At 42.0% G+C, this 22451-nt stretch overlaps 2 protein-coding genes across 2 annotated transcripts; both read right to left on the bottom strand.

Moving 5' to 3' along the window:
• Positions 1 to 18112: 18112 nt before the first annotated feature.
• On the bottom strand, positions 18113 to 19503 carry LOC112638243. The gene is made up of 2 exons (XM_025409615.1): positions 18850 to 19503; positions 18113 to 18253 (listed from the first exon to the last, which is right to left on the bottom strand). Exons 1-2 carry the CDS (start codon positions 19501 to 19503, stop codon positions 18113 to 18115), a joined length of 795 nt encoding a protein of 264 aa, XP_025265400.1.
• A 1215-nt stretch (positions 19504 to 20718) lies between these two features.
• Positions 20719 to 21828, bottom strand: LOC112638242. Its single transcript, XM_025409614.1, has one exon. The coding sequence runs from the start codon at positions 21826 to 21828 to the stop codon at positions 20719 to 20721; it is 1110 nt and encodes a 369-aa protein (XP_025265399.1).
• Positions 21829 to 22451: the final 623 nt, after the last annotated feature.

The following is a 22451-nucleotide window of genomic DNA, read 5'->3' as shown; positions in this document are numbered from 1 at the left end:
CAATTACCGATACCGCCAAATTTGCACGCCACCTCCTCGGGAGCGGCGTTCCCGAGGCGGGCGACGGCGTCGCAAAGATTTTTGAAGATATATACTATAGATATATACTATATGTCAATTAACCTTTATTTTTTTATATAATAGATAGCAACAAAGTAATATGCATTGATACAAATAATACAAATAACTATACATATAAACAAAATTGATTCACATAAGAAAGACTACAGTGATCATCAAAAAATTGTTGGTTTTAATATCTGGTACATATATTTTTACAATTATAAAGTATTCTTATCGCTATGACTCTATTGTATCCATGTAATGATTTATTTCTATATATTTCAATATCAGATTGCAATATAAGAAATTACATTGATCGAAGTGGAAACAATGATGAGAGTGATATATCAAAGAAAAATTGTGATTATGAACAAACAAAGAATTGTATTTATCAAGGAAAGGCTAATATTTCTTCTGGTATATACAGGGTATCCCTAAATTCGCGCCCACGAAGTACAAGGCGTGATACTTTAGGCTAAAAGAAATAACTTTTTCCTTTAGCAAAATTGCGTGCGATAAGTAGTTTTTGAAGGAGAGCAGGTTGAAGTAAACCAATAGGCGTTCTGGTGTAAGTGGCGCTCAGGGCCGGCGCGCGCGCTTCGCTCACTTGTATCAAATTCTTGACTAGTATTTACAAGTAATGTTAAAACATTAATGCTTTGTTATAATTAGTTTACTACGAATTTATTTTTATCTTAGTTATGATTTTATTTTAATTATACATATAATTAGTTAGATTATACTTAAGATTCAAATAATAAGAATCAACTTGAATACTGAACTGTGATCTTTTTCCATATTGTATTCTTTAAAAAGTGAATAATTAACAAAATAAATATTGCTTTTATTTCTTACGTAATAAAAGATAAAAGAATGTCTGATTTCGTAGATCTATCTGAAAATAGAGACAAATGTAAATTGTAATGTGCTTTGCGAGCTAAACGCGTTTCTATTCTTCTAAATTTTTTTCTTTTTTCATCATTTCCTTACATTTTGGAAAATTTTCTACAAAAATATCAATTGTGCCGCCAGCATTAATATAATCCAAGGTACACCACGAGGAGGTTGCACGGTCGGACTTGTACCTCGTGTGTGTGTGTGTGTGTGTGTGTGTGTGGCCCTAAAAAGGACTGATTAAGAGTATTTTAAATTTATAAAAGATGTTCAAAATGTAAGCCTGCCATTTGTATGCAAGCATTGGCTTTGTGGATGAGACTTTGTTGTGTAAGCTGGAGCATTTCCGGTGTAATACTGCCTACTGCACAGTGAAGTTTTTCTTCTAATTCTTCCAATGATTCTACAGGATCTTTATAAATAAAATTTTTTAAATAACCCCATAGAAAAAAATCGAGTGGATTCAGATCAGGGGATCTTGCTGGCCATGTGACAGGGCCGCCTCTTCCAATCCAAGAATTTGAAAACTGTGTATCTGGATAATGTCTAACACGTCTACTATTGTGAGGTGGTGCTCCATCGTGTTGAAACCACATAATTTGACGGATATTTAATGGCAAATCCTCCAAAAGGTCTGATAAATCTCTTTAAAAATTTTCGTAATCGTTTCCTCTTATTCTGTTCGGAAGAATACAGGGTCCAATTAATTCATTTCCTATAATTCCAGCCCAAATATTTAACTTCCATCGAACTTGGAAACTTCTTTCTCTGATTACAAAAGGATTTTTTTCTGCCCAGTAATGCATATTGTGTGCATTGAGCAATCCATCTCGAGTAAATAGACATTCATCAGAAAATAAAATTCGAGCACAGAATGCATTGTCTCTGTTATTTTCAAATAACAGCCACCGACAAAATTTGAGACGACGTTCGGCGTCACCTTCTCGAAGATGTTGCACTGGTGAAAAATGGTATGGATGCATACCTTCATTTCTTAAAACACGATGGACTATCGATTTTGGCACATTTATTTGATTTGAAATGGAATGAATGCTTCTTTCCGGTTCTTCTTCGATTCTTCATATAATTTCCTCTTCCGCATGAATCATTCGCATATTTCGTCCACGTCCAGCGTCTGGACGATGAATGATTACACTGCCTGTTTCGTGTAATCGAGTCTCTACTCTTCTAATAACTTTCGCATCTGGATGACGTCTATGCGGATAAATTTCGGCATATCGTCTAGCAGCAGGAGCAGCTTGATTGTTGCATTGAGCAAGAATGTACAACATATCGCAATATTCGCCGTTTGTATACTCCATTTTAATGGTTGTCTCTCAAGATCTAAATATCACAATATGTATAAATATTAAAATGGAATATAGCGCATTGTAGTATTGCAGCGCTATATTCGTTTATTACTACATTCATTTGTGTAATACAAAAACTACTTATCGCACGCAATTTTGCTAAAGGAAAAAGTTATTTCTTTTAGCCTAAAGTATCACGCCTTGTACTTCGTGGGCGCGAATTTAGGGACACCCTGTATATTCTTGTTATTACAAAATATTTTTGCAAATATGATTCTTTTGAATATATAATCTATTTCTATTTTATATTACAGTATTAGATAATAACAAACCAATAAATTGCATTGATGGACATAAAAGCGAAGATAAGATAGATATATCAAAAGAAGAATGCGATTATCAGCAAAATACTGATGTCCTAACAACTTTTGGTTAGTATTTTAATGATATTACATAATAATTCTCTCTTTTTTACAAAGAAAGTTTTATCGCAAGTACCACATATTTATTTATTTCTGCTATTTTGTATTAGAATGTAATAAATAATTTTATAAGTAATTTGTAAGTATACATGCAATATTTATATGATAATTTATTTTTATCTTTCTAGATATTAAAACGTTAGATATTAATACATTATATTTTATTGATGAAAATGGAAATAATATTAAAACTCATACACAAGATGCAGACTACGTTCATCAGAGAAATTCTGATATTTCAATATTTGTTGGTGAATATACTTAGTGTTATATCAAGAATTACTGTAAATGCTTCAGTAGTAAAAGATGATCTCTTTTTAGAAAATATACACGATTTATCACAAAATAATATTAAGGTGATTGACGAAGGTCATATAAATGTATATGATACGATGGCAAATAATGCAGAAGACAATGATATCCTAATTACAGACATGGATGTCTCCTTACCTTGTAAGTCACACTTTTTAAAAGTTGTATGTAATATGTAATATTTTATATCTTTTAGATTATATTAAATTGTGCATGGCGAAAAGAGTTCTTTTTTGATGTTCTCATACTATTGTAATTTTTTTCTTCAATCGATCAGAGGAGACTGACACAAAAGTGAAAGAAAATCAGAGAAGGACTCATTTCTCTTGTCATGCATCATTCAATGTCAAGTAGGACATTATTATCTCAAATGTACTAAAAAAACCGTTTATGCGAAGAATACGCAATTATTGAACTGCTACAGAAAAGGCATATGTTTAGTCATATTTATTGTTATTTTACTTATACGTTTCGTTTATTTGTAGATTTACATCATCAGTTCGAATCAACTGTACAGAATTGCGTCAATAATCAGTTTGAGACAATTGCACAGAATTGTGTCAATAATCAGTTTGAGACAACTGCACAGAATTGTGTCAAAAAATTAAATTTTAGCGATGTTGGTATGTACAAATTATATACATGTATTGTGTGCAGATTTTTACTATTTTAATGACTCAATTCTTTACAAACTACTAAGAATCATTTAGTAATAAATAGTTTAAAAAATAAATTGTTAGATATACAGGGTGTCCCATTATAAAACATCCACGCAAATTATTCCGAAGATAAGGGTGATAGCAAAAAATGACCTTAACAAACGTTGTAGGATTAAAAGGGGGCCAACTGAGGATAACCTTGACTTTGACCTCGCTTGGTTGATTTTCAAGGTCATTTGAAAGTCAGAGTAATTTTTTAAAATGGAAACCCCTATTTTTGACACCGGATTCGAAAAGAGCGGGAAATTTTACGTCAGAAATGATATTTTAAATTTTTTTGTGTGACCTTGAGAAGGTCAAATCAGGGTCAAATGTTGAAAAACTGCTTGCTGACTGTTTATTTAAATTTATAGGCGAAATAAACGTTATAAAGGTACCTTTAGCAGGTAGATCAAGCTCAAATGTGCCAACGACCGTGACCATTTTGACCTTGAGGTCAATTTTCAAGGTCATTTAAAGGTCAGAGAGATTTTTATAAATGGAAACCCTTATTTTTGACATCGGATTCGAAAAGAGCGGAAAATTTTACGTCAGAAAAAATATTTTAAAGTTTGTTGGTGTGACCTTGAATAGATCAATTCAAGGTTAAATATTCAACAAGCACTCAAAAGCTGTTGCTTACATGTGCTAACCTTACTTTAGCTTTAAAACCAGTAAGTATCGTAAGTTGTAGGCATCGAAGGGAGCCAATTAAGAGTGACTTCGACTTTGACCTTGGAGTTGATTTTCAAAATTATTTAAAAGTCTTCGTTTGTCGAAATAGGAACTCTTATTTTTGACCACAGATTCTGAAAGAGCACAAAATTCTGCGTTCAGGTGTGTGACCTTTACTAGTTAATTAAATTAATGTTAATCAAGTTAATTGACATTAACTTAATTATCATTAACTTAATTAAGATCAAGTGTTTAAAACTTCATTATTTTTATGGTAAGGCAAGTTTGTCGATGATCCGGCCATTTAAGGCAAGATCGGGAATGACCCGGCCACTTAAGGCAAGATCGGGAATGACCCGGCCACTTAAGGCAAAGTCGGGAATGACCCGGCCACTTAAGGCAAGGTCGGGAATGACCCGGCCACTTAAGGCAAGGTCAGGGATGACCCGGCCAGTTAAGACAAGGTCGGGGATAAGTCTAGACAGTTGAAAAAACATTGAAAATTCTACGCTTACATGTGCATTTAGTCATAGAGTCCAAGTGTTTCAGTCACCATTTAATGAAGAAAATGCTCAAAAGTTTCACCATTTACTTGTTGACAATATTCTATTCTTCTTTCAAAGTTCCTAATAGTATTAATAATACTTGACGTGGAATATTTAAGCAGGCTTGCGTAACTCTTTGAATCATGTCAGCTCTTGTAGTTGGTCTGTTGCGGTAGACTGTATTTTTTAGATAGCCCCATAAATAAAAGTCTGGAGATGTCAGATCTGGAGATCTTGGTGGCCATGCTATAGGGCCTCCTCTACCAATCCATCGGTTGTTGAACCTTTCGTTAAGAAAATCTCTGACAATTCTGGCATAATGTGGAGGAGCGCCATCTTGTTGTAGCCACATCCTGGCTCTTGTATGAAGATCAACGTTTTCTAGCAAAAGTGGAAGTTCCTTTCTGAGCAACTGTAAATAAGTGTGTTGAGTTACGTTACCTTCAAAAAAATAAGATCCAATTAGATATCCGTTAATAATGCCACACCATACTGTTACACTCCAGCGATGCTGATGATCAACAGTAGGTATATAAAGCGGGTTCTAACTCAGGTCCTCTCAGGGGGGGTGAGGCGCGCGGGGGATTACGGAGGCGCGGGGGAATGACGTCACGCGGGACGGAGGGGATTTCGGCGGCGGCGCGTGTTAGATGTTTTATCGCAATATTGTATTACATGCCCGATTGATAAACAATATTGCGTACGAACATGTTCGGTTTATAAATAATATAAACAGCAGCATTTCTTCGAAATGCATCGCATGCGAGAACAACGCGTGCGAGGGAGAGGGAGCGATGGCGCGAGAGCAACGCGTGCGAGGGAGAGGGAGCGATGGCGCGAGAGCAATGCGTGCGAGGAAGAGGGAGCGATGGTGCGAGAACAACGCGTGCGACGAACGAGGCTTACAACTAGCGCGAGAGAGAGAGAGACTTACAACTAGCGCGAGAGAGAGAGACTTACAACTAGCGCGAGACGAGACTTAGATCAACACATGGGAACGCAAGGAGAGGCATGCGAAATAATTACATTTTTTTAAATTAAAATATATATCAAATTTATTTTAAAATGTGTGTATGTGTATATTATACATATTTATGTGTGTGTGTGTGTGTGTGTGTATGTATTTAAAATTAAAATAGAAAAATATAAAATGTAATGTTAGAAAATATAATTATGAAAAATATATAAAATTAATTGGGGGAGGGAGGGGGGGAGTTGCGCCGGTTCAGGGGAAGGCGGCTCCTGTAACAAAAAAAAAATATATATATTATAATATATAGTAAAAAATATATAGTTATAATAAGATTTAAAAAATAGTACTTACATCTGTGTTCCCCATTACACATGCCATTGGGCGCCCGAATCTCCCCGGGTGCCCGAATCTCCCCAGGCACCCAAATCTCTTCCTCCATATAGGGCTCTTCCCCGAAGAGCCGCAGAAGATCAAAAATGTCCTCGTCATTCGGGGGACTCTCCGGAGCGTCACCCCACATATAGGAGAGATCGTAGCGTCTCCCCCGCCGCTCCGCCCGCACCCATTGTCGGTTCTCAATATTCATGAAACCCGGTATCCGGACTTCAGATAGGGACTGTAAAAATATAAAAAATATAAGTAATATGCACAATAGATGTACAATTTTTTATAAAATAATCACAAAATCAATACTCACGTTCCAGTGAAATGCCAGCTTCACTAGCAGGACACAGAGCATGTCAGAGAAAGCCTGTTTCCACCCCGGGCAGTTTTCAAAAATGTATTCCATATTTACCACTTTTTCTCTTCACTACTATACTCTTGACTGTCCGAAAACTTTCTGATGCGACAACGAGGTCTCGGTCCGAGATCGTAGCAGAGACACCATATGCAACCATCTCCAAAACGCATCGTAAAACAAAAGTATCGAGTCTACAAACAACTGCACTATAAAAAGAGCAGTATTCTATTGAAAGAAAACGCTTGAAAGACGACGCTTGAGAGAGAACGATGGCGCGAGGAAAACGCGTGCGAGGGAGATAGCGAAAGGAATGGGAACGCAAGGAAAGGCGTGTAAATAAATACATTTTTTAAAGTAAAATATATATAAAATTTATTTTAAAATGTGTATATATTATACATATTTGTGTGTGTGTGTGTGTGTGTATTTCAAATTAAAATTAAAATGTAAAATATAAAAATATAAAATTTAATCCGTTATATTATAGAGTGCCCATAGCTCATCAAAATTTACAGAACAATCGTTATTATGATTTCTACTTAGATCTCCAATACGATCTCCATTCAGATTTTTCATCTCTCCTGAAACAGTCTCCTACAAAAAAAAAATCATCCAAAAAATAATTACTTGAATATTTTAAATTAATTTCGTAATTATATTAGCAAAAATTATCCGTTACCTGTACATTCTCTTCCTGTTGTTTTTTCTTTTTATATGCATACTTTTTGTATATAATTTCAGGCGGACATTTACATTTACAAGATTGACATTGTGTACAATACCGCGTTATATATAATAATTTATGATGATTACCAGCAATGCATTTTCTAGAATCATCATATTCAATATCATGATAAAAATCATTCCAGATTATTAAATCTATATACGTTTGGTTTATGCCCGTTGGGATACGTATATTTATACACGGCGTGTATGTACAGTCAGTGATACACCTATCTACCCAACTGTAATCGACATTTTTATATATATAAACATGGTCTTCATATTCAAATATTTGATCGCAATTATTGCGTCTAATACATTGGTATTGCCAACCATCTTCTGAGTCTATGATTCGAGTAATTTTACGTTTATTACCGGAATAAGAGTAATCATTATTGTCTACATCAATTGAGTAGTGTGTCGTCTGAATTTCATGAAAAATTTTCACTTGCACATGATCGGGCCATTCGATATACCCATTCTCGTATATATTAACCTCGGCTTGTCTGACGAAACGTTGCTTACGCATACCTCGTATGCCTAATTCTCGATCGCGCACATATTGTGTTATCGATATCTGTTTAGTGTTCGATTTTTCCACAGCACTATTATTGTCTCGGAAAAGGTCGATTATGTGCCTCCATTCGTCTATACGTGTTTGCAGCTCCATTGTTATAATAGTATTTTATATCCTATAGTTCACAACTATGTTCCATACGAACGACACCACTTTTAATATTCGTAATATGCTTCTTCTCTCAATCAGAACTCGGAGACGACTGATTGATCCATGGTTTTTCTCTATGCTTCGAAGGGCCACACTAGTGTAGTGATTGCACAACGACATACGTTAAACATTCTTAATCTCTTCATGATACACCCCCGATATAAGTAATTGTAGATTCTTTCCCCGTTCGACGTATCCTTATCTCTCTCACATTGGATTACACAGCATGCACATTTATAAACAATATAAACAAATGGTACCTCCCAGAATCGTCCTCCGTAATTTTTTCTCGGAAGAATTGCACCCTTGCTTTCGCGGTACATCCCTCACCCCCGATATAAGTAATTCTAGATTCTTTCCCCGTTCGACGTATCCTTATCTCTCTCTCATTGAATTACACATCATGCACATTTATAAACAATATAAACAAATGACACCTCCCAGAATCGTCCTCCGGAATTTTTTCTCGGAAGAATTTTTAACGTATCAGCGCCGATGTTCAACCTTTTTATAAATGCAAGCAAACGCAGAAAAAAGTACACCACGATATAGTAAACTTAAAACTCTTTATTCATGTTTTTACATATTTTTTTTGTCTTACGTATTATATGGACTAAAAGCTAAAGCCACCAGCTCGCAATCGACGAGTTGATGCTTGTTGAAAGCGTCACTCGCGCGTATTACATTTGATACTTCTTTAAGATCCGTTACAGCGGACGCGATATTGGAGAATTGCGTAAATTTGACATCGACTGTTTGGATAATTTTATCTAATCGATCAAAAGTTACATTTATGCATTGATCGAGATCGAACATACGATGTAACGTCGATTCTACCATCATCATGCATACGTTCGAAGATTCGAGACTTATGAGTTTAGCGTCGTTAATCGTACGAACTCGCACTGTTAGCGGTCCAACGCTTATAAAATTATACATGTCGTGAGAGTCGTTCCGAAGGAGATTTAGAATATCGCGACGTTGCTCGCAGAGTCCTTTCCACGTTTCGAGAGATAATATCAGTCCCTTTCCCCGATGATCTCCTATAATAATCTCCACGTAACTCGGCGGACCCACGTTGATACAGATTTCGAGGAATTTGAATTCCGTAGCTGTCAATGCGTATCGTCTGCCTAGTATACGAACCGCGCGACGCTCCGACGAAATGCTACGGGAAAAAATTAAAATTAAGTAATACTAATAATACAATTTGTAAAAAATAGAAAAATAAAAAAAAATGTTAAACGAAACTTACTCGTCGTATTTGTTCTCAAACGATGGAGTTTTATCACGACTCGGCACGTAATTATTCACGTGTCTTCCGATACCGCCACTGCTGCTACCGCTGCTGCTTCTTTCAACGTAGTACATTTTTCTGGGAGGTTATGAAAAGTGAATCCACGAGCGGTTAACGCGGCACTGGTCGTACAGGAATTAATCGATTATACCCGACGCTCATTTATTAAAAATATAATGTAGTGGTGGGGGATCAATGTTTCTAACGCATTGGAATTTAGGAGAAGGGGGAGGCGGTGCTCGAACAAAAGAATTGTTAGAAACGCATGCAAAGGATTAGGGTGGGGAAATAAAAGAGATAACGCATATGAATGTTTACATATTTTATTTTTATCGCAATTCTTTCTGGAGCCGCGACCACCAGTTAAATATTTTGAATACATTTTGTAAGGCGCAATTCTTAACATGTTTTCCACATCGCATACTATTCGTATCGTCTAATTTATTTAGAGCATCGATATCTTCGTAATCCGCATCCAAGGTTTCAATAATACAGCCGTTCCCCGCATCGTCTAGTATATCAGCCATTTTCGCTTTTCAAGTCCTTTGACGTACACGATGGACGATTCTTCTTCTTCTTCGTGTATCGTACCAACGACAGCTGTTGTAATCGCACGCTGAGCCAAGCCATACGGAACGTTTCCGTCTTCCCATTGTAATCCGTGATGATTTCTAATCAGCCATGAGACTTGACATCGCTCAGATTTTGTAAGTGTGTGCCACGGTACGGGACTTGCGAAAAAGTAATGCGATAGAACGTATCCCTTTCTCAAGACTGCCGCTTCCTTCACGACAAAATTTTTCCCAACGATAAATCCTTGCAGATCCACAAACGTTGGTACGGACATGACGAGATCTCTCTCTCTCTTCGATACGCCAGTCGAGAGGAACGGCAAAACTCTAAAACCATCTCGCAAGACTTTTGATTTATATCATGCTCCTCTTCCCCCTCTCTCTTGCGTCGATGTTATCGCAAACACTTAGGTGATTTTGCGTACAACGTTGGTCAACGGATTGTACTGGATCACGCGATCGTGTATGATGAGACAGTACGCAGTGGTATTCGGCGGCACGTTCTCCTTACACTCGAATTCCAATCTCACATCCACAGTTGCGCTCTTGACCGATTCGTTTTGTCGAGAACAATCGATAATCACGAACGGACCGTAAAGTTGAAACATCCCGACGGAGAGACTAGGCTCGAGATACTCATATCCGTAATAATTCTTGCAGAAGCGCATATACGTGTCGTACAGAATGGAATATCTGTTTTTATCGAAATCCAGATTCATATCATCGTACGGATAATATTCCGAATTCAGATAAAGTTTAACGTTGACCAATTTACAGTGGTCGAATTCACTCGCATCCTTAGACATGACATTCTTCCGACCTGCCTGCAAAGCGAAAACGACGTATCGTGGTTTCTCCAGCTGAGTCGCGGTCTTAATGGCCCACGAATGCTTGGTTGTAAGCTGCAATAGCGGATACTCGTACAGATCCCACGAGCGAAAAGCCATGCTGAGATATCGTCCGCTTTCCAGAGCACGGAGCATCGACAACTTTTTGATTTCGCTCAACAGCACGTGAGGCATTCGCCATTGTATCTTGAATATGTCGAGCTCAGGCTCCTGCGCCGAATTTCCATGCAGACAATTGTCGTCGTTGCGCGATCGTATCAAGATTAATTCGTGACGAGCGTTAATCACCACGCGTCTGTAATCCTCGCAAAATCCCAGCAACATGTAGAGCGGTACGCAAAAATTGAAATATCCATTCGCGTTGGTCGACGGCTCCCAGCCGGCGTTTTTCATAATCACGCTTCTATCGGATGATACCGTTACATAGTTTTTGAGCGTAGTAGTTATTCCTACGTTTCTATTGCGATCAATCTCAACGCCGTCGAGTTCGTATCGAATTTCGTCGAACATGAATGCGACGCAATTATTTCCCAGTACCAATTCACTTTCTCCTTCAGCTGCTGGTCTGTGTTTCGTTAGTCGTCCCTCGATGTATAGAAAACTCTCATGCGGCAGCGTATACAGATCCTGTTGTTGTATGGGTATTCTTATCTCGTCATTGTGTCCGAACGTTGTATTGGCGAACGGGTTGTACGTGTGAGTCTCGACCTTGACGATACGATCGTCAAAGATAGGTTCGTCACCGATGTTGAGAATGTCGGTCATCGTTCAGCTGTTTCGCACCGCGAATCCCAAAGATTGCAAAAACGCAACGTTCGATGCGCTGAGTTTCTTTTTCTCGGATGATTGGATATTAGCGAACGTCGACGTTGATGTTGTTGGTGTCGCTGATTTCGTAAAGATTGCGTTATCTCTCGCGTCTTTCGATCCGTTCAACACGAGCATCTCATACGTCGCATACGTACGTACGTTATCGCCGCAGCCGTCGTACGTGCAATCTTACGGTGATCTCTTCTCCTCGAAAATCGAGCAATCGTCCGTTCTGGTCGACAACGCGTAACGTTAAATCCGTAATGCTCCGCGCGATGATCGGAAGGTAAATGATCTGCGCCGGCGTTTCCGATATCTTATATCCCGGCGGTACTCTCGGTGAAAATTCGTGTATCGTATGAACGAGTTTGCCGTTGTTGTACGCGCCCGCGGTCACGTTACATTCTACGCGGATAATATTAACGTTGATAATGTTAATCGGCATGTTCGATTCGTACCATTTTCCCGGCTCGAGAATACGATTCGAGAATCCTAGCAGCGATCCAATGTTGTCGGGTTTGCTAAAGTTTAATCTGTATGCGCATTTGATCTCGCTTCTCATTGTATTGTAATTAGCGCGGAGCACTATCGGATATTCGCCATCTTCGTAGTCATCGCCGTCAATGTGTTTCTTATCGCGATGTTTCCGTGAAATTGCACGTTTCAAAAATTCATGTATATCTCGCAACTCGTACGATCCCTCGGGAATCGTAATTTCCGCGTCGTCTTTGCCAAAGTAAAATTTATTATTCGAGGAATTCACGTTCGGTATCGTGTGATAAGTCTCAAAATCCGTTAGACCGAGTTCGTATTCATCGTCGCTCAAGTCTACAGTGGGAAAGAAATTTGCCGCGAGAACGCTACTCTTCCCAGTCAACGTGAATGTCATAGACATGTCGACAAAACTGTTGAACGAATACTGAGTTAAATAGCGCGATATCCGTCTTTAAATTCGCACGCATCGACCGTTCGAAGAAATTGCAAGCACAATTGTCCGCAAATGCTCTGATCGTAAGTTTGAACAGGCGTGTGATTGTACTGTATCTTCGTTACGTTTCGTCCGAAATATCGCACAAGTTCCTTGGGAGGTCGAAGATTGCCGAAACTGTCGAAATATACGACGCGATTACCCCTCTTTGCGTACGCTACCCAATGAGTACCCGGTCCTTCGACGCTATCTAAATTTACGATGCCGTTCTCGTTTTGATAAATACCACCGATCGGTAAAGAGTTGCGCATGAAAACGCCTCTAAAATATGGAATGCGCATACGTTTCGCCAGTTGTAGCAATTGTACGTTGGTAGTTGCACCCTGCGGCATTTTTAACGTCTCTTTGACGTTTTTTTTTTTTTCTTCTTCTCGTTGAGACTCCTCGTCCGTGTTTGTAAGGAGCGAGGTATAATCCGCGACCTTCCATGGCGCGATTGTGACGTAGCATCTCTTGCATCTGACGTTGCGCGGTTTTTCCGTCGTTCACCACCTTCGCTACACCCGCCGCTCCGCCGATCAGGGATCCGAGCGCGCCCAGCATTGGTAGAATCGGTAATACGCCGCCGCATTTCGCTACCGGAAGTATCCGTTTCTTCGCAGTTTTCTTCTTCGTCTTCGTCCTCTTCAGGCCCATACCGAGCTTCGTCTTGGCTTTCATCGCCGCCCAGACAGCTGTGGCGGCGGCTCTCTCAGCGAGAGTCGAATCTCTCGCACCGATACGATTTCGCGCTTTCTCGGCGAGTATCTTATCCGCCGCGTGTCTCTCGGTGAGATCGTTGCTCCGAGAGTACGCTATATCGTGCTCGCGACATGCCGCGTCCAATAAATTTATACCTCGATCGCCTCTGACTAATCGCTTCCGCAACCGCGTGCCTGGGCCGCAAAACTGATAGCCGGGAATATGGAATTCGATCGGAAGCGCGTTTATCGCACGATTTAAGAGACCGTTGCCTCTTACGATTCTCGCTGACATACGTAGCAATCTTTTATCAACGGAGGCGGACCGTCAATGTGCGTTCGCTGCCACGGCTGGTTATAATGTCGCATGCATGAACGATATTGTCGAACCTCCGGATCAGCCTTTATATATTCAGGAAGCTTGTCCCACAATCGTTCCACGTAATCACCGAAATTTTCCAGTAAAAGAATCTTCGGAATATACTGCAACTGTTTGGCGGTAAGTCCGAGAATGTCTCTCTCGTCCGACAGAAGGAGAAACATTTTTTATACTGAGCGGTTTCGAGTCGCGACACCTCTATAAATAGGCCTCCCCCTCGCGATCATTCGCAAAATTGGTTCGAAACAGAAAACATGCGGTTCGTACGACAGCCTTTGACGATACGCGTGACGAATTGCGACGACAGATTACGCTCGATGGGGGACAACGCGGAGATGCGCAGACACGGTACGATGTTACCGACTACTATACGCGCGATCGTTTGCGGTCCCTCGAATTGTGGTAAAACTAACGTTTTGATAAGTCTACTGGAAAGTCCACACGGTGTACGTTTCGAGAACGTGTACGTGTACTCAAAGTCGCTGCAACAGCCGAAATATCGATATCTGGAGAATTTATTGACGCCGATCGACGAAATCGGCTATTTTACGTTCTCGAATAACAGTGACGTCATTCCACCGTGCGAAGCACGTCCAAACTCGATTTTTGTCTTCGATGACGTGGCGTGCGACAAGCAAGATACGATAAGAGAGTACTTCTCAATGGGTCGTCACTCGAACGTCGACTGCTTCTATCTTTGTCAGACGTACGCGAGAATACCGAAACATCTTATACGCGACAACGCGAACCTGCTGATCTTGTTTAAACAGGACGGTACAAATTTGAAACACGTGTACAACGATCACGTGAATACCGATATGTCGTACGAGGATTTCAGTGAATTATGCCGTACTTGTTGGCAACAAAAGTATGGATTCCTAGTGATTGATAAGGACAGCGCGCTTACGAACGGGCGATACAGAAAAGGATTTAACGTGTTCGCGATACCGGCGAAACGATTAGTCGCTGTCGACATTCCGTCGAGAAGGTGAAACGCTCGACGTTCCGTCAACATGGCTGGAAACGATAATATTCGCGAGCGTGAAAAGATTGCGCGGGAGATTGAGAAAACGAGCGAATCGATCCGCAAGAAACATCGCGCTTTGAAGACCGGTAAGATCGACGAAGATATCGCGGTCACGACTCATTTTAGACCTATTATCGAGCCGCTGCAAAAGATCGTCGACAACTCTAGCGCAATCGCGGTGAAAAAAGAGCCGGAGAGTAACGCTAACGCTATAATTAAAACGTTACCCATCAAGCGATATAAGGAAGAGGAAGAAGAGGAGGAGGAGGAGGATGCGACACCGAAAAAGAGGAAACGACCGGTGAAGGCGAAACGTTTATCGATGTCGCGTATATCCGATCTATCGGAGACTTTATCGGATGAACCGCCGATAACCTCTACACCATTCGCGCCGAAAATCGCGCAACTCGCGATACCCGAATCACTCGCGATCGAAGATGTGTTCGAAACTACGGGCAATCCGCCCGAAACATCCGTTCGAAACATGTTACAAACGTCGGAAGGTCAAGAAGTGTTACGAGAGAACTTGGGACCACTGGGGCAAAAATACATGGGCGCTCTTCTTAGCGGTGACGAAAGAAAAAAAAACGCGATCGATCACGTGTACGGCGTCTATTTCGACGAGAATGGAATGCGTCTCGGTAACAAACGATTCGGCATTGACAAAGATGACTCATAATCATAGACAATGTAAGATACATCGGTACACCGGGATTATACGAGTTGATCTTCATGAGAATTCCCAATGACGCCATATACACTGAGGACGATGCGCAAAATATAAGAGCATATTAATGGCGACGAGTGCGCATAAACGCCGATATAATGCGCAAGGTCAATTAAAGAGCAACAAGGGATACAAGTATAAACAAATAATCGCGCCGTTGATGTCGTTCGAATCGAAAAAGAAAAAAACGGGAACGGGAGTATTCACGCCTCGCGCGATGACGCTAACCGACAATAAGATCGATTACGTGCACTGGGACGATCCCAACGAGCTAGTGGATCGTCTGCGATTGCTCGATGCTTCACGTCGAGCTGGCCACAACGCTCACGACAACGAGATCTTGTCGATCATAGAGGAACTTCGCGAAGTCGGCATTATTATAATTAAACGGCGCCTCGACGAAATAATCAGTCGATCGACGTCACTCGATCGAAAANCTTTCTTAGAGGGGAAAGCGGAGAAAGACCCCGGCCGTAAGGCATGGAGGACCAGTGTCCCTCATCCTTTGCATATAGGCCGCCCGAGATGATGAATGGGTTCACCGTCATTCGACTAGAATACCATGGCTTGAGAGCCGCACTCGAAAGCCCCCGCCCCAACTCAGCGGGCGTTCACCCGCCTTTAAAGGCGTGACCATGGTATCCCTATCGACCCCGGTTCGTCCATCCAGCATCAGAAAACCTGAAGACTCTACTGCCCGGTAGCGCAAAACAATAATATGGGGAGAGACACGGATCCCGCCCACACACACGCATCCACACACACACACACACACACTCGCTTCCACGTGGAAGCGATTCGTGCAGGGTACCTCCATCGCGAGGCACCGCTGCACCCGATCTGCCTACGATTTTTTATTCAAGGGTGGGCAGGCCCCCTGCCGCCGACGTGCAACGCCGACTCCTAACCCGTGTCCCCGCCTCCGCTTTTTCTATTTCGCGAGGGGAAGGCGGACCCCCGCTGCGGTATGTCGGCCTCAAGGCTCTACGAGGTAGCAGCCCGTCGCCCGACATGACCGCGCCATTCGACGGCCCCGTGACTAGAATTAAATGTGCCTCCGAATTTCCGGAGGGTGAGGCACCACCCCTCGCAAAAACTGTGCACGCTTGCTGACTTGTACCTACCCGTGGTTCGCGTTGAGCCATTAAGACCCAACACGACCACTCTCTTTTTAAGGGGAGAGCGGAGAGAGACCCTCGGCGCACGCAGACGTCCCGGTAATGTACCCGGTACGAAACTGACACCTCCAAGAGCCTGCGCTACCGTGAAACCGCCGTTAGGCGGTAACGACCTAGGCCTTCAAGTTCGGGATCAGAGGTCTAAGACATGATCCCTCCCCTCCAGCCAGGTAAACCCGAGGTGCCTGCGGGAGTTTCACACCCCCCCCCCGGCCGTGTCGCAGCTTTTAAGACATCTCTGCCTCCGCCCCAACTCGTAGGCGTTCACCAATACTTTAAAGGCGTTACTGCAACACCCGTAAGGAGACCGCTTCCGTCCCTTCAGCACCGTACTCTACTTGCACTCCATGGGGATAAATATACTCCATGGAGTACACACAAAAGACGCCCGAAGACTCTACTGCCCGGTGGCAAACAAATGGCGGAGGTCCTCACCCCTCTCCAATAATGCAGGGAGGGGCTCAGATTCCGCCCACACAAACACACACACACACGCACATGGAGGGAAGGGGGGATAAAAAGAAAGGAGTAATTAAGGAGAGCAGTGCTGGGATTTACTTGCAACTTTCGGCCAGATTTCTTAGCTTACGCCTACTGTTCCCCTCTTACTACTCGCTCCTTAGCGACCGCGCCACCGGACGCTCGTAACTAAGGAGTGATCAGGAACGTGCGACAAGTTCTCTTTATTGTTTATTAATAATAAAAATAAGTATTCTATTATTAATTACGTATATGTTCTGTAATAATTTAAAATATTTGTGTTTTGAATCGTAATTACAATAAGAGAATTTAGATAGATAGATTGCCACATTACATTTGTGACGCACACGTTCCTGAGCGCTTCTTAGTTACGAGCGGCGCGAGCGGTAAGGGGAAAACAGTAGGCGTAAGCTAAGAAATTCGGCCGAAAGTTGCAAGTAAATCCCAGCACTGAAGGAGAGGAAAGAAGGGAAGTGAAATATCTAAGAAGGATAAGCTGGGGGAAAGGGAGGGGGGAAAACAACCCAAAACCAAGGAACTCTAACAGGAACGGGTGTTCTCCCACCCTTATCGACTCCTGTGCGCCGGGCATTTGAAGTCAGGGTTTGCCATCCCTTATCCGCATTAGGCCCCAGGCCCGGAAGGAGTGGAACCCCCCTTCCTCCCTTCCGGGGAGGGAAGTGCAATTGCGTGCTCTTGGTCAGTCGCCCCGAGTCCACTGGATCCCCCAGTCGCCCCCGCAACACCTAAGTGTCGAGGGGGAAACAGGGAAGGTCCAAAGACCCGGAGCGGCCTAAGCCTCTCCACCACGTCAAGGTGGCACGCATTCGGAGAAGACCCGGGGGAGAATCTTTTTTTTTTTTTTTACGAGAGAGGAGAAAATGCTTCTTACGCACGCCCCGCCCCCCGTAGGGCGGGGCAGTGTGGGACTCGGCCTATTTAACGGCCCACTACCCACTAAAAACTCTTCTCTTTACGTCCGTCAGGTGTGGACGAGACTCCCCAGTGGTTCCCGCGTTAGAATAAGATCCGCCTCGGGAGTCGTGTCCGTTGGACTTGACGTCCACTTCCTCTTCGGGCATCCTCTGTCCGGTGTATGTGTAATGTGTATATTGGCGTGTGCCTGTATATAATGAATGGTGATGAGTAGTTGTGAGTGTAGTGTGTGTATGCGTGTAGTGTTGAGTGCATGAATGTTAGTGTGCGTGTATATGAATGGATGATTACCCTTCCCACCCTCCTCCCTACCAATGTCCCCAAACTCGATCAATGTCCCTGGTATAAGTGTCAGTGTGCTTGTGTATCATGAGAATGAATGAATGAAAGACCACCACCCCTTCCCTATTAGCCCATCTCCCCTTCTTACCCTACCCCCTTCCCTATCCCCTCTAAAGATGACCCCTCGCCGTATTGTGTATGTGTGCGTGTGTGTGTTTGGACCGTTACATATATGGTGTGTGTCAAAGTAGAGTCAAAATTAGTTTAGTATAGTCAAATTAGTTTAGTTTAATTTAGCGATTCATCAATTATTCATTAATGGCACACCAAACCAAGTCGACAATGATGGTAGTCCCTAATCTAGTCAGGCTAAATTAAGCCAGGCTAAGTCAAGTCTAGTCACCGTTCTAGTCAAATCCAGGTCAAGTTAAGTCTAGTCAAATTAAGTCTAGTCAATTCATCTCTAGTCAAATTCGAGTTTCGTAATTAGCCGAGTCTTACTGAGCCAGAATCTGATGCTTCTGCGGCTCTTTCTCTGGCTCTTTCATCGTTTTCTTTGGACAACATTACTTTTTCTGCAAAGGTGTGGAAGGCCTCCCAGTTCTCTTCCGATACTAGGACTTTTCCAATTATAGATCTTAAGGAGAGATCGTTGCCGATTACACTAACTAGCAACGCTCTCTCTTCTGTCCACTGTTCACATACCTGTATCGTATGTTCAGGAGAATCCTCATCCTTTTTACAGAAAGTACATATGGCGGTGTTCGCTTTCCCTATCCGGTACAAGTAGGTGGCAAAACATCCATGCCCCGTAAGCATTTGTGTTATATAGAAAGTGAGAACTCCATGAGATCTGTCTAACCATTGCTCAAAATATGGTAAAATAGCTTCTAAGGTACACCTGCCAGCAGCGTCCCTGCGTTGCAGGTATAATTTCCACTGCCTACGCATAAGTACTAACTCTCCGTTCTTTATCTCTTTTTCTACAAGGGGATTCCACGTATTATCCCGTTTCGAGTCATTTGCACGAATAAAGGTGCGCCTATAATACGCTGCATGGATATGGGTGGGAGGTATCCTTGCCAATAATAGCGCCGCGTCCGTGGACACGGTACGATAGGCCGAGATCACTCGTATCGCAACGTTGCGCTGCATGCGGCATAGCATATTAATAGTCTTCCTTGTATATATTGCCTCGCTCCAAATAGGGGCTCCGTAATTGATTACTGATAAGATCGCATATGCATATAATTTTCGTTTCCTCTCTGATGGTCCTCGCAAGTTGGGCAAGATGCCATGGAGTGCCCTAGTCATCTTGGAGACCTTCTCCTCAACGTACATTAGATGATCTTTAAACTTTCAAGAATTATCTAAGATTAGTCCGAGATATTTGATATTGTCTTGGAGATTCACTAAGTTATTATTGACATCGATAGTATGTAAGTTTTTGTAAATATTTTTGTACATAGGATTCCTAGGTCTAAGTATCTTATAGTTGAACGCGATAGCTCCCGTTTTTTCCGGCGCGATCTGCAATCCAAGGTGTTAGATCCGACGTAGCACCCTACTCAACTGAAGGTTGATACGAGCCTTTGCTTTTTCGATAGTTGAGGCTTTTGTTAATACCAAGGTGTCATCGGCATAACCAATAATCAGACTACCAGCCTCCACTGGAGTACGCAACACGTTATCATAGGCTATGTTCCAAAGTGTCGGCCCGAGGACCGACCCTTGCGGGACGCCAGCTGTTACTTCCTTACAATGTATTTGATTATTCATAGCCGAGTACTCGATCGTTCGGTCCGAAAGATAACTATGGATTATTCTGCGAAGATAAGCAGGAAATCCCTTATCGTACAATGCTTGTCCTATGCAGCTCCACTTGATAGAATTAAACGCGTTGGTAATATCCAAACTGGCTGCAAGCACAACGTGATGATCTTGTCGCGCCTCAACGATGAATTCATTAACCATCTGGAGAGCATTACACGTCGACTTTTGAATACGAAATCCAAATTGATTGGGAGAAAGATTGGCTTCTGGGTGTGTTTGCATCCAATCTTTCAATCGTGAATCTATTATTCGCTCCATGATCTTGCCTATTTCATTTATGAGGCAAATAGGCCTAACTTTAGGATTTAATAGATCTAAGTTTCCTTTAGGGATAAGAATCAATATGGAGTTTTTCCAAATAGTAGGGAATTGTCCCTTTTGTAAATACATAGTGTATATACGACGAAGATGTTCCAGTAGCGATGTAAGCATATTCTTAAGAAAGAGGGCTTTTATCCCGTCTTTACCAGGAGCTTTGTTTACATGCGATGATCGACGTAGAGCTGAACAAATTTCATCACTGCTGACGTCGTACTGCTACTCTTTTCTCCATACAATTTCTTCTGATAGTAAATCAAAAGCATTTAAGTTCCAGTATGGATCCGCAGGAAAAAGTCTCGTGATCGTATGAGATAACACTTCAGGATCCAACATCTCTGATATACTGGGCTTGGATCTACGAATCCTTTTCAATACTATTTTATAAGGGAGACCCCATGAGTCATTCTCAATTGTGGAAATGAGCTCATTCCATGCATTGGACTTGGCTTGTTTAATCGCATTCCGGAGCTTTTTCTTATTAGTACGATAGGACTCCTCCAGCTCTCGCAATCTAATGTCCAGCGTACTGGCTTTTGATTTTGCTCGCTGCCAGTGTCTTCGCGAAGTGAGGCAAACTTTCCGCAGATCTTTAATGGAATTCCACCAGTAAACAGTGGATTTTTTAACTGGCTTAGCCCTAGGCATTGTATAGTCGCACGCCATAGTCAAAGTATCCTGTATCCAGGAAGCAGAGAGGGTATCTTCCGCTGACGCTTCCAAGCCAGTACATGTTAATTCCAGCGCTTCTTGGAATATATCCTTATCGAACTTTTTGAAAGCCCATCTGGCATAACGATGTTTCTTCTGGATACCAGGAAGAGTAGTATTCTTATGTACTTTGAAGAGTATATACACATGATCCGAATAAGTTTCTTGATCCAAGATGGTCCAGTCACTGATCTTAGAGCTGAGTGTTGCGCTCGTCCAAGTAAGATCAACTATCGAGCTTCCTTGGGATCTGATGCAGGTTGGTTGTGTACCTGTATTTACAAGAGTGAGGCCATGAGTAGCACTCCATCTGGCCAGAATATCCCCTCGCACATTAGTTATTGGACTTCCCCACAACATCGACTGCGAGTTAAAATCTCCAGCAACAAGAATGTCTGACTTAGCGAATGCAACACAATCCGTGAGTTCGTCTAAAAATTCTTCAAAAGTGTCTTGGTCACAGTTTGGCGAGACATAACACGAAACTATCAGGACTTCTTGCCAAAGGATCGCTACCGAAAAACGTCCAATCTTCTTTACGATGCCTATGCTTGAGATGTTACTGCATATTATAGTGAATTGCAGCCGTATTGGTTTGGTTACCAATCCAAGTAACATCTGCTGGGATGTTATATGGCTCAGATATTACAGATATTCCGATTTTATGCTCGTATTCCGACTGCATTAGCAGATCTTGTGCTGCCCGGCAGTGATTAAGGTTAGTTTGTAAGATATTAGTCATAATTGTAAATATGTACATAGTAATAATAATAAGTTATGCAATAACTCATTATTAATCTTCCTCCATCTCTGTCTCTATCGTCCTCCTATCGGTAGAGTCTGTCTTCTTGCGTGTGGTACTCCTATCGAGATTATCCGAGGGATCCTCTTCTATTAATGATAAAGTAGCAGCCGGTGTACTGGAGAGATCTGGCTTCTCTTTGGATGGTGGTGGGTTCGAGATACCAGTGCATCTGAGTGAGTCCATACGGTGAGTGTATTCGCGACCTAAGTCGAGGCATGTCATGCAACGAACTTGATTGTTGCAATTAGCGACCGTATGTCCAGCTCTACCACATCTAAAGCAAGCTCCAGTGTGGTCCCTACTGGATTTACATGTAGCCCGAATGTGGCCAATCTGCCAACAGCGATGGCACTGTATTGGGCGTTTCTTGAGGATTTCCACATTGACTGTGGACCAACCAATTTGGATCTTCTTTTTCTCCGCCAGTGCAATTGCC

This window comes from Camponotus floridanus, unplaced genomic scaffold, assembly GCF_003227725.1.
Source record: "Camponotus floridanus strain SB8 unplaced genomic scaffold, Cflo_v7.5 scaffold270, whole genome shotgun sequence".
Classification (NCBI taxonomy): Eukaryota; Metazoa; Arthropoda; class Insecta; order Hymenoptera; family Formicidae; genus Camponotus; species Camponotus floridanus.
The sequence above is the reverse complement of the archived record's forward strand: the minus strand, read 5'-3'. Positions and strand labels throughout refer to the sequence as shown.

Coding starts and splice junctions, on each gene's coding strand:
- LOC112638243 (XM_025409615.1), bottom strand. CDS start 19,503: ATGCAGCGCAACGTTGCGATACGAGTGATCTCGGCCTATCGTACCGTG. Junction 18,254..18,849: donor AAGCATCAGATTCTGGCTCA/GTAAGACTCGGC, acceptor CATTATATACAG/GCACACGCCAATATACACAT.
- LOC112638242 (XM_025409614.1), bottom strand. CDS start 21,828: ATGTTACTTGGATTGGTAACCAAACCAATACGGCTGCAATTCACTATA.